This window comes from Carcharhinus amblyrhynchos, chromosome 1 (genome assembly GCF_965287045.1).
Source record: "Carcharhinus amblyrhynchos chromosome 1, sCarAmb.v2.hapA, whole genome shotgun sequence".
In the NCBI taxonomy this organism is placed as follows: Eukaryota; Metazoa; Chordata; class Chondrichthyes; order Carcharhiniformes; family Carcharhinidae; genus Carcharhinus; species Carcharhinus amblyrhynchos.
Genome location: NC_137324.1, coordinates 129,110,594 through 129,130,100, shown reverse-complemented (window position 1 = coordinate 129,130,100; position 19,507 = coordinate 129,110,594). Strand labels below are relative to the sequence as shown.

Sequence of the window (19,507 nt, the reverse complement as noted above, 5' to 3'; positions counted from 1 at the left end):
CAGCCCACTCTTATTTTGTTTGAAACATTTTGTAGCTTCTGGGCTGTCTCCTTTAATTCCACTACCTAGTTTGGTAGTATTTTCAAATTTGACCAGTTTGTATTGAAATTCTGAATCCAATTCCCTGACGTTGGCTAATAGCTATGGTCCTGTGGGATTGAGCCCTGTGGCACCAAATCAGTACTCATTTGCTAAATTGCCTTTTAGAGTCCAAAGTTAGTGCAGTACAGCTTAGTAGATTAGCCATGGTAAATAAGTAGGGTTATGGGGATATAGTGGGGCAGGGAGGGTGGGGGGCGCATGGTGAGTGGTGGTGGTGATAATGGTGTCTAGGTGAAATGCTCTTTTGGATAGTGAATGCAAACCCAATGGGCCGGATGGCCTCCTTTGGCAATGTCGGCATTCTATGGTTCGATCACCATGCACCTATATTAAACAAATTATCTGAAATGTGACATTTCCCAGAAATCCAGTTGTATTTTGCATGATTGCACAAGCTCATTTTTCTGCTCTTTTCAGCTGTCATTTTGTGATTTGATTAGTATCTAGGCTGCCCTTTAAAATGATTATTACCTGGGATGAACTTCCTTCTGCTTTGTGGCCAACACAGAAAGGTGGTGAAATATTGTAATCCTGTCTATCAAAGTCCCATCTTCATATTAAGGATACCCTCCATTGTGTTGTATGGCACAAGCACTGCACTAAAGTGGATAGATTCAGAACAGCTCAAAACTCGGCATGGACCAGCAGAACTTTATTCAATCACAATCTCTGAGCTCAGGGCCCAACATATCCCTTATTCCACTATCACCATCAAGACAAGGGATCAACTCTGGTTCAATGGAGAGCGCAGGAGCGCATGCCAGTAGCCACTCCAGGTATAACTAAAGTTCAGGTGTCAACCTAGTGAAACTACAACACAGGACGACTTGTGTGCCAAACAGTGGAAACAGCATGCAAGAGAGAGAACCAAGTGATCCCACAACTAATGCATCAGGTCTAAGCTCTGCAGTCCTGCCACATCCAGCTGTGAATGGTGGTGGACAAATAAACAACTAATAGGAGAGAGATGCTCCATAAATATGCCGACCTTTAATGATGGGGGATCTGGTCATATTAGTGCAAAAGACAAGCTTCAGCCAGAGGTTCCAAGTTTGAAAGACGTGCAGCTTAGGTACATTGGCCATGTTAAATTCTCCCTCGGTGTACCCGAACAGGCGCCGGAGTATGGCAATTAGGGTATTTTCACAGTACCTTAATTGCAGTATTAATGCAAGCCTACTTGTGATAATAATAAATAAAATTTAAACAAGTGGATGATCCACCTTGACCTCCTCCTGACGATCCCAGCATCAGAGATGTCAGTCTTCAGCAAGTTCAACTTATTCCACATGATATTAAGAAATAACTGAAGGGACATGACCTGGCGACTGAACTAGTCTGGCTCCTAGCCAAGCTGCTCTAGCTGCAACACTAGCATTTACCAACAATGTGGAAAATTGCCCTAGTATGTCTTGACCTCAGAAAGCCACAACAAATCCAACCCATTCCGCAAAGTTAGAGGTCAATCATCTCAGCCCCAGGATATCACTGCAGAAGTTCTTCAGGATGGTGCCCTAGACCTAACTATCTTCAGCTGCTCTATCATAAGATCAGAAGTGGGCATATTCACTGATGACTACACAGAAATGACACTCACGTCTATCTATCACATCTCTTGATTCCCCTATTGCTGCTGAATTTTCAGAACTGCTTGTCCAACATCCAGTACTGGCCGAACAGAAATGTTCTCCACTCATATATTGAGGAGACCAAACCCATTGTATTAGTTCCCCACTGTGAACTCTGTTCCCTAGTTACCAAATCCATCACGTTATCTTGCAATGAAGGCTCAGCCAATCTGTTCGCAAACTTGATGTCAAATTTTATCCTGAGATGACTTTCTGACAACATATCTACATCATCGCTGAGACTGCCTATTACCAATTCCATAACATCACCCAAAGTCCCTGTCTCAGCTCAACTACTGCTGAAAACCTCATTCGTATTTTTGTTATTTCCAGACTGGATTCTTGGTCAGTCTCCCACAGCATACCCTTCATAAACTTCAGCTCTTCCAAACTTTGCTGCTTGTGTCCTAACTTGCACCAAGTCTTGTTGACCTATCACCCTAGTGCCTGTTGGAACCTGATTAAGCAATGCCTCAATTTTAAAATTCTTATCTGTTTTCAAATTCTCCCATGGCCTTGCTCCAGCCTATCTCTGTGACCTATCCATGCCCTCCAGTCCTTAGAGATATCTATGCTCTTCTAATTCTGACTTCTAACCCAGTTTGAATTTCTTCACCATTGGTTTCCATGCCTTTGGTTGCCATAGCCCTGAGCTCTAGAACCTAAACCTCTCAACCTATCTTTCCTGTTTTGAGATGCATCTTAAAATCTATCTCTTGACCAAGCTATTATCTCTTTATGTGGCTTAGTGTCAAACTTTCTTTACAATCCTTCTGTGAATTACCTTGGGATGTTTTATTTATGTTAAAGGTGCTATATAAATGCTAGTTGTTGTTGTTACCTCAGTTTCTGCTAGTGCATTATTTCACCCCTGTTACTTTCAACCTCTTCCCTCTCCCAGCTTCCACTCATTCCTACTGTCTTTCATCAATTTTCCCCCTCCTCTGTTACATAGCTTTCTTTCTGCAACAGTCACTTATCCCTTTTCCCATTCCCCTTCATTGCCACATATTCCCCCTTTCAACTAAAGTTTGACCAAGACCGTGAGAAACTACAAAGAATTGTGAACGTAGCCCAGTTCATCATGCAAACCAGCCTCTCATCCATTGACTCCATCTACACTTCCTGCTGCCTCTGAAAAGCAGCCAGCATAATGAAAAACCCATGCATCCCAGACATACTCTCTTCTACTTTCTTCCGTCGGGAAGAAGATATATGTGCCTTTGAGAAATGTATTTTTTAATCATGTTCTCTGCAGTTTGTAAGTAGGCCTGCTTTTTTTGTTTTTCATTGTGGCACTAGCTGCCTGCTTGGATGTCCTTTTATAGTTGCTTAAATGGTTTAAGTGGGGTTTGTTTATTTTTAATCAGGGCTGAATGCACCATCTGGGAGTTTATAGCCTTTTGAACTATTGGGGAAGAATGATTGACAGGGCAGATGACAGGAGTTTATTTTACTTACAGTTTGGTTCAGTTTCGTGGGCTATCCTTATTTTCAAGCTGCAAGCAAATTTTGTCTCTCTCTGTCCTGATGTTTTGAGAAACTGTTGGACTCTAGAATGAAAAGCAGTGATTCTGTGTCTCTCTCCCTGGTATTGGGAATTCTGCTGGCTGCTGTTTAGTTAGAAAAAACTTACCTGATGAAGGAGCAGTGCTCCGAAAACTAGTGGCTTTTGCTACCAAATAAACCTGTTGGACTTTAACCTGGTGTTGTGAGACTTCCTACTGTGTTTTACTACAACAAGCACCCTAAAATAATGAATTGTCCTCCACCTTCTTCCCATTTATTTTCATTTCTTCCACTGTTCCAATTTTTTTTTAAATCTCACTTTCCATCTTCTTTCCCTTACCACTCTCTCCTCTCCCCCCACCCCAGACAAAACATACCATTCATAGAGAATGAGATTTATACTATTGTGGTGAGGGGGTGGGAAAGTTGTGGGAGCTGGATAGAGAGCCAGCAGTAGGCGGAGATGGGAGAGATTGACAATGGTATCGTAGACAAAAAGACAAAAGGAAATGGCGAAGAAGGGTTTGGCCCATTAACAGATCGGAATGTGTAAATAGAAGAGCAAAGTTGAGCAGTGTGTCGAAGGATGATCTGAAACAGATGACCTTGGTGGGGTGGAGGGAGTGGAGACAGTTGTAAGAAAAGAAGTTGAAAAGTGAGATTTTGAAAAATTGGAACAGTGGAAGAAATGAAAATAAATGGGATGAAGGTGGAGGAGAGTTCATTATTTTAAGGTGTTTGTGCAGTAAAATTCATAAAATGTGAAATTTTGTGTGGCCTGTTGAAATGGTCACTGGGAATTGTTTTTGTTATTGGTCTCTGCAGGGATTTCAGCAATGAATACAAACACGGGAAGCTCAATATAATTACTTCTGAAAATCACAGATCACACTATCTCAAACTAGCAGTACATTATAACTAAAGTGCCATTTTCTTCCAGTCCCTCACATTGCTGCCTATCTAGTTGAAGCCATAATGCCAAAATATTGCAGAATTTTAAAACAGCAAAATCATTAGGCAGTAATAAAAACAGAAAATGCTGTAAATACTAAGCCAGTGATGAGAGAAAAACAGGGTTAGCAGTGTTGCAGAAGTTGGCCTGCTCTCAGGGTAAGAAGTCTCACAACACCAGGCTAAAGTCCAACAGGTTTATTTGGTAGCACAAACCACTAGCTTTCAGAGCACTGCCCCTTCATTAGGTAAGTGGGAGTTCACAAATAGGGCATATAAAGACACACTCAATTTACAAAATAATAGTTGGAATCCAAGTCTTTACAGGTAATCAAGTCTTGAAGGTATAGACAATGTGAGTGGAGAGAGGGTTAAGCACAGGCTAAAGAAATGTGTATTGTCTCCAGCCAGGACAATTAGTAAGATTTTGCAAGCTCAGACAAGTCGTGATCTTGGCTTCTCCAATGGGTGCAGGCCACGTCCCCCTGTTCTGGCATTAATTTCTCTAAGGCACTCTGTAATGCACAGAGTGCAGGTTCTGGCATTAATTTCTCTAAGGCACTCTGTAATGCACAGAGTGCAGGTTCTGGCATTAATTTCTCTAAGGCACTCTGTAATGCACAGAGTGCAGGTAATTTGTTCAGGTAAGTACTTCCAAAAAACAGGCAGGAAATTCTCCCATTTTCCCACCTGTTGGGGCATTTAGTTTTTTTCTGGGGAGAATCCTGGCCATAATGCCCCAACTCCTATAGTAAGAAGTCTGACAACACCAGGTATAAGTCCAACCAATTTATTTGATAGTAAACTCACAAGCTTTTGGGGTTTGCCCCTTCGTCAGGTAAATGGAGAGTTCTGGCCTCAGACAGAGCATATAACAGCACAGACCGTTTACAGATTACTGATTAGAATGCGAGTCTTTACAACTAACCTGCTATTCAAGTCTTAAAGATGCTGACAATGTGAGTGAAAAGAGCATTATGCATAGGCCAGGCAAGACTGTTCCCTTCCTGTAGGCGAACACTTCAGTGGTCACGGGCATTTGGCCTCTGACCTTCCGGTAAGCATTCTCCAAGGTGGCCTTTACAACACACGACAGCACAGAGTCGCTGAACAGAGACTGATAGCCAGGTCCCACACACACGAAGACGGTCTCAACTGGGATCTTGGGTTCATGTCGTACTATCTGTGACCCCCATGACTTGCCTAGGTTTGCAAAACCTCACTTACTGTACAGTCTGGAGACAATATACATCTCTTTAACCTGTGCATAATGCTCTTTCCACTCACATTGTCAGCATCTTTAAGACTTGAACAGCAGGTTAGTTGTAAAGACTCGCACTCTAATCAGTAATCTGTAAACAGTCTGTGCTGTTACATGCTCTGTCTGAGGCCAGGACTCTCCATTCACCTGACGAAGGGGCAAACCTCAAAAGTTTGTGCGTTTACTATCAAATAAATTGGTTGGACTTAAACCTGGTGTTGTCAGACTTCTTACCGTGTTTACCTCAGTACAACACCAGCATCTGCACATCATGCTAACTCCTATACTCAGTGCCCTGACTGATGAAGGCCAGTGTGCCAAAAGCCTTTTTCACCACTCGGTCTACCTATGATGCCGCTTTCAACAAACAATGTACTTGTATTGCTGGGTCCCTTTGTTCCCCAGCACGGTACAAATCTGACCTTGCTTTGACTTTCTCCCCAGCTGCTGGGTGGGGCAGTGGGAAGGTAGCAGCCTGGTCAGCCTCAGCCTGCTCCCGCTCTGATTGACAGCCCGATGGACCAATCAGAGAGCCCGGGGCGGGAGCTAACCGGTTTCCAGGAAGCAGTAGCTCGAGGAGAGACAAAGAGAAAGAGAGAGGGTGAGAGACAGAGAGGGAGAGGGTGAGAGACAGAGACAGAGCGAGAGGCCGCGGAAAGCAGATCAGCGACCGGATGGCAGCGCCCCAGGAGCCAGGTACTGAGAGCGGGCCCGGGCCCCCAGCCCCTGGGCTGGGTTGGCCTCTCCTCCGGGATGGGGAGCTGTGTGTGGGGCTGGAGGCCGCGGGAAGGGTGGGGGGAATGGGTTTGCTGTGCTTTGTGTGGCCGGGTTCTCCTGTCTATAACTCAGCAACATCACATCCCACTGCCTCTCCCCCAGGTAAACACTCACCTGAGGAGGAAAACAAAGCGGCACAGGGTGACTGACACCTCAGGCTGAAGCTGCTCATTCCAACCACCAACCTCGGTTTGTGCGGCTACTATGTGAACTATTTAGAGGGTGCACTGATTTAATTTATTATTGTCACGTTATTAACGTAAAGTATTGTTTTCTTGCGCGTTAGACAGACAGAGCATACCATTCGTAAAGAAGGAAACGAGCGAGTGCAGAATGTACTATTGCTCTAACTCAGCATGACTTCTGGGGCACCTCAAACAGGTGACCTTCATCTAGAAGGCCAAGGACAGCAAGTGCATGGGGAAATCATCACCCTTCAACTGCCCTCCCAAGTCTTGCACCATCCTGTTTTGAACCTATTATTGTTATTCATTCATCCTCACTGGAGTCCAATCCTGGACTCCCTACCTAATAGTGTTTATCCAGAGTTCACCACATTTACTGCAAGTGTTTATGGTGATGGCAAACTACCACCTGTGTGTAATGAGGAATGGGCAATAAATGCTGGCCTTGCTGCATCTTGATTTAAAACAAAAACTACAGTTACTGGAAATCTAAAACGAAAGCACAGAAAATTACGAGAACACTCAGTAGGAGTCAAACAGCTTCTCTGGACTGAATAGACACTTGATCTTTTAACACAGGTGTTCAAATCTGAAACATAAACTTGTCCTTTTTTCCCCAGCTATAGATTGAGAATCTTAGTTTTGTGTTGGCTTGATTTAGAATCAAGTATTTGTTAAACATAATTTTTATCAAAAAGTTATTTTGGAGGGAGAGAAGATAGGTGTATTTGATCTATAATGGATTTAATTTGTAAAAATGCAAGTGGAACTCATCCAGTTACAGTATCTCCAGAGCAAAACAAAAGTATAATTATAGTAATTGCTGTGCTGTAGTATCTGATCTAGCCAGCTGTAATGTGATTGTTTCTTAAATCAGCAAGCTGGTGCATAAGCAAGGGAGAATAAATAGTTACAGTAAGTTCACTTTTGGCAATTCAGTGCATCATAAAATAGTGTAGCAGAGCTAATTGTGCAGAGTCAGGTTATAAAAGTGGACTGTGGAGAAGACAGATGTCTGTGATGGGAGGTGAGGTACACATGAAGCAGAGGAAAGAAAACAAACTGTCCCACCTAGTCAAATAACCCTTTCTCACAGCTTCAATATTAATATTGTAAATATTAATATATATAGTAAATAAGGCCAAGACCCACTTTTTTAAATGTCCCTGTGATTTTTTTTCTAACGAATTGCTTTAAGAAGTGTTCAAGACTCCAGGATGATCTTAGAGGTTTGACAATGTTAAGTGCAACAAAAAGGAAAGTGAGTGTGCATAATGAAATCAAATTGGAGAAGAGCGCTGCTCAGAAAGAAGCAGCAGGAAAGAATGAAGATGAACATATAATAGAAGCAAAGCAAAAGTGAGGGGGTGAAGTGAGTGAAAACCTGCGGCAGAAGCAAAGTGGTGGGGCATGGGAGGCATGGAAGAAAGCGCACACAAGATGCAACAGGAAGGAATGAGAAGGTGTGTGTATACATCAGAAGTTTGCAAAGTTACTGATTGGCAGTTGCACCTTTTGAAAATGAACATTTTTACATTAAATGTCAAGTTAAAATTGAGGAGACTTCTTATTTTTTCTCAGCATTTATCAAATGTGGAATAATTGGGTGTTGACGCTGGTCAGGTTAGGAAGCAGACGTTTGATTGTATGGTCTAGAAAGAAAGTGAAACAGCTTATTTTCGTTTCAGAATTGTGAATTCAGAAGATGGGGTGGATAAATTTAGATTTGAGTAGGTAGAGGGAAAGTGTTTGCTTTAGAAACGTGGGCTTGAGAATGGGAATGGATAAAAATATTATGAAAATTAGTGGAATTGTAATGCTCACTTCTGTATAATTATTTCTCTATAATCACTTCCTTTTCACTGAAATTGCTTCATTATTAGTTCATGTGCTACTGCAGGAGCTGAAGATAAAACCCCACATATAGAAGACAAAGGACTTTTCCTGAGTCTGTTTAAAGAGTGGAAAAGACAGATTAGAGACAAGAGTTAAGAGACAACAAAATAGCATATTTTAAATGTAGATGAACTGAGGTATGACTGGTGGGTAGTGAGTTCTACACCCTCCATTAATGTGGAGTAGTTGAGATGAACAGCAAAGATGCAGTTATCGAGAAGATAGATAAGCTCTTGGGATGCACTGATGGAATTACAGTACAAGTGTGAGCTGGATAAGGATTTGGAGAGATGTGAACTGGAACACAAGGCTTTAAAGTGAGATAGTGAGAGCAGGGCTAATATTTGGTCAGTGGTGGTCTGTTGTAAATCCAAACATTTTGCTTTTTTTTTGGATTAAAAAATTCAAATTGACAAAGTGTTTCAAATTAACTAAAATGCTCTTTTATTTGCATCTTAATTTATGATTAAAAATGTCAGGCTACATTACTCAATTCTCTTAGGGCTGAATTTTCACTTTCTTGGGTGGAATGCAATCTGCAACACTGGAATAAATAACCATCAAGGAGGTTTTCAGCTTTATTCCACATTATTACTTTTCCACTCTTATTCTCTAAGGAGCCTACGTTTACTTTGGCCTCTCTCTTCCTTTTTATATACTTATAGAAGCTCTTGCTATCAGTTTTTATATTACTTGCTAGTTTATCCTCTCCCTCTTTATAATTTTGGTCATCTTTTCTTGGTTTTTAAAACTTGCATAATCCTGTGGCTTACCACTAATCGTTGCCACATTCTATGTTTTTGCTTTCAGTTTAATAATATCTTAACTTCCTTGGTTAACCATGGCTGATTTATCCCCTCCCAAGAATCCTTCTTCCTCATTGAGATTTATCTTTGTGAGCCATGAACTGTTTTCATAGACATTGGCCATTGCTGATCAACCATCTTTCCTGTTAAACTCCTTTCCAAATCCAATCCAGCCAACTCTGCCATCATTCCTTTATAATTAACTTTATTTAAGTGTAGCACAATTGTTTCTGAAAGGATTCATGAATCCTTGTTTATCCTCTCAAAGAACAGATGGCCTAATTTTTATAAGATTAGTTTTGTCCAGACATTACTTGGTTTATCTTACAATTTTCTCTCAGAAATTAAGTTACCATTCTGATTTTTCTCTGTCTTAAAATCTCAAGCAGTTTTTCACAACATAGGTGTTTTGGCATTTGCAATAATCAACCAATCATGTTTGTCCATGATTTGATTTATTATTGTCATATATTCAGATATAGTGAAAAGTATTATTTCTTGCGAGCTGTACAGTCAAAACATATCGGTCATAGAGGAGAAGGAAAGGAAATGGTGCAGAATGCGATGTTACAGTCATAGCTAGGGTGTACAGAAAGATCAACTTAATTCATGATAGGTCCATTCAAAAGTCTGGTGGCAGCAGGGAAGAAGCTGTTCTTGAGTCGGTTGGTACATGACGTCAGACTTTTGTACCTTTTTCCTGATGGAAGAAGGTGGAAGAGAGAATGTCCAGAGTACATGGGGTCCTTGATTATGATGGCTGCTTTTCCAAGGCGGCAGGAAATGTAGATAGTCAGCTCATTGCCCAATTTATGATCTCACTTAAAAGCCCCAGAGTAGTATTTTTGATTAATTATCTTGTTCAGTTTATAATACCAGATGCACAGTAGTCTTAGAGTCTGAGTATAGTGTTTTTTGTCTTCTGACTTGCTTCTCAGCAGTATTGGGAAATTATCATAGCAAATTCAACAATGTTCATTCTCCAAGATTGAGTCCAAATTAACTATTCTTTCTACTATGCTTGGAATACAATGAAATCCATTAATATTTTATAATGAACAAAATGAAGGCATTTAACTCAATACTCATATTTTGTCACGTCTCTCCAACGCAAGTTTTATACCGTTGAGTCATTGAAGTGATTACCTGAAAATCTGTTCTTTTCAGATACAAGACTGAACCTGTTCTATTTAAAATATTCCCTTCATCCATTAGTATATATATCATTTTCAGATTTCCCCATAAACAGCAGACCTCTAATCTATTTTTCTCAAGCAGATATTTTTGTCCTTAAATGGTTTCCTGAATCAGTCAGATCTGGATTGAAAGTTTACCTCAATTTTCATCCATCTTTTTATATCACTACAATTAGCATATTACACGCTAGATTGGTCAGGGGACATGGAGTTGGGGGTAGGGTGTTAGCGTGGATGGAGGACTGGTTGTCAAATAGGAGGCAGAGAGTGGGGGTCAATGGGTGCTATTCGGATTGGCGGTTGGTGACTAGTGGAGTGCCTCAGGGGTTGGTGCTGGGGCCTCAGCTATCTGCCATTTATATAGATGATCTGGAGGAGGGAACCGAGTGTATGGTGTCGAAATTTGCTGATGACACCAAGATTGGTGGAACGGCAAATTGCGCGGAGGGTGTGGAGAGTCTGCAGAAGGATCTAGACAGGCTGGGCGAATGGGCCAGGAACTGGCAAATGGAATTTAATGTTGGCAAGTGCGAGGTGGTCCACTTTGGTAGGAATAATGGTAGGAAGGATTATTACTTACATGGAGAAAAACTGCAGCAGGCGACGGTGCAGAGGGACCTCGGGGTCCTTGTGCATGAGTCGCAAAAACCCAGCTTGCAGGTGCAGCAGGTGGTCAGGAAGGCTAATGGGATGCTGGCCTTCATAGCGAGGGGGATTGAATATAAAAGTAGGGAGGTCTTGCTGCAGCTGTATAGGGCATTGGTGAGGCCGCAGCTAGAGTACTGTGTGCGGTTTTGGGCGCCGTACTTACGCACGGATATTTTGGCCTTGGAGGGAGTGCAGAGGAGGTTTACTAGGCTGATGCCGGAGTTGAGGGGGTTGAGCTATGAGGAGAGGCTGAATAAACTAGGCTTGTACTCGTTAGAGTTTAGAAGAATGAGGGAAGATCTCATTGAGACATATAAGATGATGAATGGGATGGATAGGATAGAGGTGGAGAGACTCTTCCCGCTCAAAGGACAGTAGGACTAGGGGGCACAGCCTCAAGATAAAGGGGGGGGGTGGTTTAGAACGGAGTTGAGGAGGAACTTCTTCACTCAAAGGGTGGTGAATCTCTGGAATTCTCTGCCCGTTGAAGTGGCGGAGGCTACCTCGCTAAATATTTTTAAGACGCGGGTTGATGGGTTTTTGATAAGAGAGGGGATTAAGGGTTATGGGGAGAGGGTGGGAATGTGGAACTGAGCCACGACAGATCAGCCATGATCTTATTGAATGGCGGGGCAGGCTCGAAGGGCTAGATGGCCTACTCCTGCTCCTATTTCTTATGTTCTTATTGGAAGTCTCCTAGACAGCAGTTTTGTAGCATACGTGGTCACTTCTCATCAGACGTATTTACTGCTTGCTATATTAATATGTTCATTGCAATGAGAATGAAGAAACAAGTGTAAGCAGTATGATAATTGCAACAGAATAAAATCAGCAATCACTTTAAGGACGTTTATCAACAACTTATACTTGTCCCTGTTCTGTATCAGTTCATCCAAAGATCTATTAATAATACATCCAGTACTCTAGTGAAATTTCCATTGATGAAAAGAAAGAGAATCAGGTTGCAACATGATATCCAGGTTAGCTCTTGATCTGATGTACAGGTTAGCTCCAGGTCTAAAATTTGAACATTTAACATTTTATAATGTAATCTGGTTCTCAAAAACAACAAGAATTCACATAATTAGGACTATTCACAGAACCACTGCCTTTAACTCTGCCAATCATTCCTGAGGCTTTCAGTTTAAAAAGGGTGTATTTTTGGACCTAGCTATCATGCCATTTATACCCTAGTTCACAAAATTATGGCTTATTTCTGAGAAGACTAGGCCAAATGTGTTTAAAATCTAGCTTACTGCAGTGAAAGCTCTTTTTCATTGGACAAGGAGTCCCTGCTATTTATAGTAGCTGAAAGTTTACTTTTGGCAATTCAGTCCATTTTGCTGAAATGAACCCAACAATTAGCAGCTTAGATTGTAAACAATTGTTTGTTGTGCCAGGAAGATGCAATTTTTAGACTGTTTTACCCATGATACTTTATTAATGCTTTTACAGTGTAGCTAAGATAAGATGCAAATGTAATTTGAATTTTATGATAAAGCAGCATAATTGGACACAAAGTGCAGAAAAAAGTCTGCAACATGACATTTGTTCATTGTGACCTTGCTATTGAATCTTTTTTTCATGTTAAAGGAGGTTTATGTTTGATTACGAAGTTGCAGTTTTCCCCTTGTTTCATATTCATGAGTTAAACTTGAATAATCCTGTTTAACAGAGGTTGAACTGTAAAAATTCATAATCTGTAGGATAGTGCATGGTGCTGCGAATCAGCCAAAGACGGTTGGGAGCTGAGAGGCCTTATGATTGCATCTTACGTAATGTCACAAAATAAAACCTTACCTCAATTCAGTTTGCAAGATAGTGCAATCCTGTCTGAATTTAAAGCACATGACTAAATTACGTAAGCCTCTCATCTGTCACTGCCCACCATGGGAATTACTGCAGGCAAAACAAGGGGTTGCTGTAAACTGAAAGAAATTGGAATCACAAATCGAGCCACTATTTGAAATAACAAACAGGTGGGTGTGTTTCAGATAATGCATCACTAGGTTTGGATAACACGGAAAAAAAATAATGTGCTGTCTGAATCCCTGCATTTGTTATTGTGTTGTGATATGTAAACGTGCACACACTAGATGTTTATCTGTCGAAGTTGGTTTGGCCAAATTTTGCTGAGAGTCGTGAATAAATGGCTGACTAGTGCTTGCCATTAGACTTTCAGTGGGATTTTGCGCGACAAGCAACTGTGTAACTCCTTAAATAAAGCAAAAATCTTTTAAAGAGCTGTGCAGTCTGAAGCAGGAAGTGTAAGAATATTTAATTCCAGGTCAAATCAGAAACAGAAAATAAAATAAAGAGTGGGAAAGAATGAAAGGATAGAAAGAAGTTGCTGGAAAGCAGTCAAGGAATTACATCTACAGTATATCTGTGAGTAGATAAAGATTTGGAAGAGGTTACAATGTCCAAGTGAACTGGTACACAAGGGTTGAAGGTAAGACTGTGACAACAGTGCTGTTTGGGCAGTGGTGGTCTGTTGTAGACCCAAATTTCATTTTGCTTTCCCATCTTTTGGATTAAAGATCTGTTGACTAAAGTACTGAAGTGTTTAAAATTAACTAGAATGTCGCATTTTAAATGCATTAAAAAGTAACATTTAAGCCCTACTAAAATTAAATGGGTCGAAGGGAAACATAGCAAATAGAAGCAGGAGTAGGCCATTTCAGCCTTTCAAACCTGCTCTGCCATTTATTTTAATCATGAATTTGATATCGAATTTGATATCAAATTCAATATCCTGACCCCACCTTTCCCCCATGCCCTTGGTTGCTTTTTTAGCCCCGAGAGTTGTATCTAATTTCTAAAAGAGACCACTTGAGAGAATTGTGCACCATTCTAAATTTATTGTATAGCTCTTACTAAAATGATCTTGCAGCCAATAAATTGTGATTCGTATCCTTTAGTTACTATGTGCATTGTTTAAAAAGAAAATTAATTAAAATTATCATTACAGGCAAAAACAACATTTTAATGAACCAAATTTTGCTGTTAATGCAAGTGACAACTTGCAAGATCTAGCACTCTGTGCTGTGGGTTTGTTCCTTCCTCATCATCTGAGTCTGTCACTATGAGGGGTGATCTCCAGTGATGTCATCAAACAGGGCATGTAACCAATCAGATTGAAGAATTCTCACCAACAGCAGGAAAGGATTCACTTATTCCATATTTAGTAGTGATTTCAATGTTGGGACCTGGATATTAGAATATCCTAAGTTGTGGGAAAAATGATTAAACAGTCATAGCATTATTGAATGCTATACATATAATTCATATTCAACATTATGGAAATTAATTTTCAAAATCCAGAGATGGTACAGAAGTAGATATGAACTATGGTGGGGGGAGCGTGGTGGGGAGAAACATCCTAAGACAGGCCCCAGGATATAAATTGTGTTGCCTCTTCATTTTTGTCATCCCTCCTCCAGTGCTAGATGAAGAATATTAGATATTCCTACAGCTATAAAACAGCCAGGGTTCTACTGCTTTCAGTGTATTTCCTGACCAGTGCAAGAGGTTATCAGTGGTCTGGCCATGTGGACAGAGAAGTGGCAATGGAATTTAGTCCAGAAAAATGTGAGGCACAATTTAAAAGTTTGTGGATGATACATATCTTGAACTATTGTGAGCTGTGAAGAGGAGGATGGCATATAAAAGGACATAGATTAATGAAGGAGGGCAGATTAAATGTAATGCAGCAAAGTTTGAAGTGATTCATGTTGGTAGAAAGAACACAGACAAAATAAACTAAAGGGTATAATTCTAATGGGGCTGCAGGAGCAAAGGGATCTGGGTGCATATCTGCATAAATCATTGGTGGCAGGAAAGATTGAGAGAGTGGTTAATAAAGCAGACATAATCCTAAGCTTTATCAATAGGTGTATGGAATAGAAAAGCAAGGAAGCAGTGTTAAACTTGTATAAATACTAGTTTGGCCTCAACTGGAGTTCATTCCTGGACACCACGCATTTTAGGAAATATATTGATAAGGATGCAAAAAAGATTCACAAGAATGGTTCTAGGGACGAGGAACTTCAGTTACTTAGATGGAAGAAGTTAGGGCTGTTTCCTGTTGAGAGGAGATTTGATTGAGGTATTCAAAATTATGAAGGATCTGGACAGAGTAGAACGGAACAAACTGTTCCCGTTAATGGAAGGATCAGAGTGCAACGAGTGCAGATTTAATTGATAAAAGAAACAACAGCAACATGAAGAAGAAGAGTTTTTTGTCTGTGTATGCTGAATAATTAAATATGGAAGAATGTATTTTAACAGTTAATTCAGTCATGAGTTGAGAAATACATGCTGGACTTTACAAGTATGTACAAAGTATTGTAGATTAAGATAAAGATACTGCAAAGAATCAGAAAGGAAGAAAGAGTGTTTGCTGAAGATTTCTGCTTCCACCATGGACAGTGACAGCAGTTTTGATTAGAACAGTTAACCTGCTTCTCGTTTCAAGTGAATAGTTTATGATATGATGAGATGTAAATAGGACAATTGCTTTTTGCAATATGAACTGAAAAGAGCCAAATTTATCAAACACACATTGAAATTGAATAATGGTGTGTTATCATTTAAACTCGAGTAAAGGAATCAGCAACAGAATAATAATGCTTACCATAGACTTTGAAGAAAATTGCCCACAAACATCTAGCCATTTCTTCCCCTTTTCCAATGACCATTTAAGACTGGGGAATATCCTGGAATGAGCAGGCTAAGTAGCCAATCACTTTGAGGCATTCTCACCACCAGTTAACCAAGAAGTTAAAAGATCTGATTATCCTTCACATAAAATTGGTGCACTGTTTAGGAATCCAGTTATACCTCATTCAGAAGTAGCAACTTTTTCAAGGGTATTTAGCATATGATTCAGCAGTGTAAAAGTGGAAGTCATAGTTACTGATTACTTGGAATTTGCACTATGACAATGGATCTGAACAACACAAACCCTGAAAGAGCAGAAGTAAACCAATGCAACAATTCATTAGCTTTCACTAATATTCAGTTTGGATCAACAATATCAGTGTGGCCAATCCACCTAGCCTGTACATCTTTGAACTGTGGGGAAAACCAGAGCACCTGGAGGAAACTCATGGCCGACATAGTCAGTGACCCAAGGCCAGAATCGAACCCGGTTCCTTAGCACTGTGAGCCAGCAATGTGCCACCATCTCGTCCTTAAATGCCTCTATTATTCACTTCAACTACTCCCTTCACTATTGATTTCCATATTTCACCGTTCATTGGGTAGAGGTTTTTGCCGAATTCCCTGTTTTTAAAAATTAGTTCATGGGATGTGGGTGTCACAAGTTAGGTCAGTTTATTGCCCATCCCTAATTGCCCTTAAGGTGATGGTGGGCTACCTTTGCGGTCCATGTGGTGCAGGTATATTTCCAAGTTAGGATGGTGTGTGATTTGAAGGGGAAGTCCCAGATGGTGGTGTTCCCATGTATCTATTGTTCTTAATGATAGTGATTGTGGTTTGGAAGGTGTGGTCTAAGGAACCTCACAAGAGGTTATTGCAGAAGGTCAGGGGACATGGAGTTGGGGTAGGGTGTTAGCGTGGATAGAGGATTGGTTGTCAAATAGGAGGCAGAGAGTGGGGGTCAATGGGTGCTATTCGGATTGGCGGTTGGTGACTAGTGGGGTGCCCCAGGGGTCGGTGCTGGGGCCTCAGCTATTTACCATTTATATAGATGATCTGGAGGAGGGAACCGAGTGCAGGGTGTCGAAATTTGCTGATGACACCAAGATTGGGGGAAAGGCAAATTGTGCGGAGGGTGTGGAGAGTCTGCAGAAGGATCTAGATAGGCTGGGCGAATGGGCCAGGAAATGGCAAATGGAATTTAATGTTGGCAAGTGTGAGGTGGTCCACTTTGGTAGGAAGAATGGTAGGAAGGACTATTACTTACGTGGCGAAAAACTGCAGCAGGCGACGGTGCAGAGGGACCTCGGGGTCCTTGTGCATGAGTCGCAAAAACCCAGCTTGCAGGTGGTCAGGAAGGCGAATGGGATGCTGGCCTTCATAGCGAGGGGGATTGAATATAAAAGTAGGGAGGTCTTGCTGCAGCTGTATAGGGCATTGGTGAGGCCGCAGCTGGAGTACTGTGTGCAGTTTTGGGCGCCGCACCTGCGCAAGGATATTTTGGCCCTGGAGGGAGTGCAGAGGAGGTTTACTAGGCTGATACCGGAGTTGAGGGGATTGAGCTATGAGGAGAGGCTGAATAAACTAGGCTTGTACTCGTTAGAGTTTAGAAGAATGAGGGGAGATCTCATTGAGACGTATAAGATGATGAATGGGATGGATAGGATAGAGGTGGAGAGACTCTTCCCGCTCAAAAAAGACGGTAGGACTAGGGGGCACAGCCTCAAGATAAAGGGGAGGCGGTTTAGAACGGAGTTGAGGAGGAACTTCTTCACTCAAAGGGTGGTGAATCTCTGGAATTCTCTGCCCGTTGAAGTGGTGGAGGCTGCCTCGCTAAATATTTTTAAGAAGCGGGTTGATGGGTTCTTGATAAGAGAGGGGATTAAGGGTTATGGGGAGAGGGCGGGAAAGTGGAACTGAGCCACAACAGATCAGCCATGATCTTATTGAATGGCGGGGCAGGCTCGAAGGGCTAGATGGCCTACTCCTGCTCCTATTTCTTATGTTCTTATGTAACCCTGGTGAGCATCCAATATTGATGGTCTCTAGTTTGTTCTCCCTCACAAGTGGTAGCTATCTACTCTATCAAAATCATCTTATAATTTTAAATAACTCTTAGCTCACTCCTCGGCCTGTTCTTTTCCAGAGAAAAAGATATCTAGCCTGTTCAAACTTTTGTAACGACTATTACCTTTCAAACTGGAGGAACAGCACCTCATCTTCTGATGAGGCACATTACAGCTTTCTGAACACAATGTTGTGTTCAACAACTTTAAACTGTGAACTTTCTCCTTTGGTTTTGTTCCATTTCACATGAATGGAACATGTTTGAAATGTGTTTATATTGCAATTCAGTTGAAGTTTGCTGGAAAAAATACATTTTGTCAAAGCTTTAGCAATACTTAAGTTCTGTACTACCAACCAACAATTGGCGATGTAACTAAAAGTGAATATTGTAGTATTTCCTCTTTAATCAGCATCACTATTCTGAACCATTTCATGTATTAATAAAAAAAGTTACTTTATTCCTAGGTATTATTGTTCAAGATGGTAAACTTGTTGAACAAAATGCAAATGGTAAGTAAATCCATGTTTTCTTTGCAAAAAGAAAAATAACATCTGGACTGGAATTACTGGTTCTTATTTCTGTTCACTTATATAAAACCATCTTTTAAACAATATCCCTTCCCCTTTTGCAAATAGAACTATAATGGTCTTGAGCTGTTTCTCACCATAAATCTAAAAGGTTTATTTAGTTTGATATTCTTTTGAGTCTTGATGCCCCAATTGAAGGAGATTATCCAGGTTTAGATACTCACCTATACTACAAGGAAGCTGAATCAGTGTCAATAAACATTGACCTGAAGTGTTTCTAATTGAGTTATTGGGCAGATAGTTGAGTTCTCTTGCACTGTTGAATACATTTATTGCTTCCAGACAGTTCCATACTTCATGACTGATATTACTAAGTAACATACCCTTTTCTGTTGTTTATGATCTGGTAGGTGGTAACTGCTGGCCTAACCAAATCCCAAAGGGAAGCTTGGCAAGCTACCAAATGATTATCAATTTATGTTTTACTATAAGATTGTTTATTGCTGAAGTCAGGAGTCACAAATTCCAGTAACACTTCTAGTGATTTTAAATAGTAAATGAAGCATTTATTAACAAAAGAAAACTTAGTTCTTATCCTCTATAACATTTACCTTTCCTAGAATATAAAAACCTTTTATGTTCTCCTTATGGCCACTACTCTCAGGTAAAAAAGAATTCAATAACTTTGCCTTATTTTTTGTGACCTTTATTAAGTTGTAAACTTCTTCCTTCCTTTTAAAATTCAACAGCTAAAAATCAAAATCCTCACTTAACGTGTACAAATTTGCATTCAAAGATGTGTTTATTTGTAGAACATCCAACTTGGCCCTATTAATTTGACCCTATGAAATGTTTTTCATTCTAGTCTCTTCTATGGTCTCCATTCCATAGACACGTTCCTTAGGTTAAGTAAATTAGGCATACACACTGTTCCACATACAGTATTCCCACAGACCAACACTATCTTAAAGATATTAAAACAATAACATTTTCATCACACTGGGCTCAAGTTGATTCATAAAGATGAAAATACAAATCTTATAATTGCCCTGAGTCAATAACAATAACTTTTGCAGGATTTTAAAAGCTTTCATGGCTCAGTAATTGTGAGGTGAAAGTTAAATTACTACTGTCTGAGTGGGATAGTGGTGGTGCAATAACTCATTGTTCCTGTCACTATTGGATTGTCTTTGTGTGGCTCCCCTGCTGTTGTCCAATCAAACAAGCACATTTCCAGCTTTGGTTACTCCCTCGTTTCCTGTATGGGCACTCTCATATGCTACACCTCAAT

General features: G+C 40.6%; 1 protein-coding gene across 2 annotated transcripts in view; it reads left to right on the top strand.

The window, feature by feature from the left end:
- The first annotated feature begins 6,045 nt into the window (after positions 1-6,045).
- The window catches only part of LOC145345005 (caspase-6-like), a 35,724-nt gene continuing 22,262 nt past the window's right edge, over positions 6,046-19,507 (top strand). Inside the window, exons 1-2 of one of the 2 annotated variants that reach the window (XM_080192486.1) lie at positions 6,046-6,147; positions 18,154-18,198. In XM_080192486.1, coding sequence (XP_080048612.1) covers positions 6,126-6,147; positions 18,154-18,198 — 67 coding nt within the window. In that variant the 5' untranslated portion in view covers positions 6,046-6,125. The remainder of the gene's footprint in view (positions 6,148-18,153; positions 18,199-19,507) is intronic. The other variant, XM_080192495.1, reaches the window with a different exon arrangement.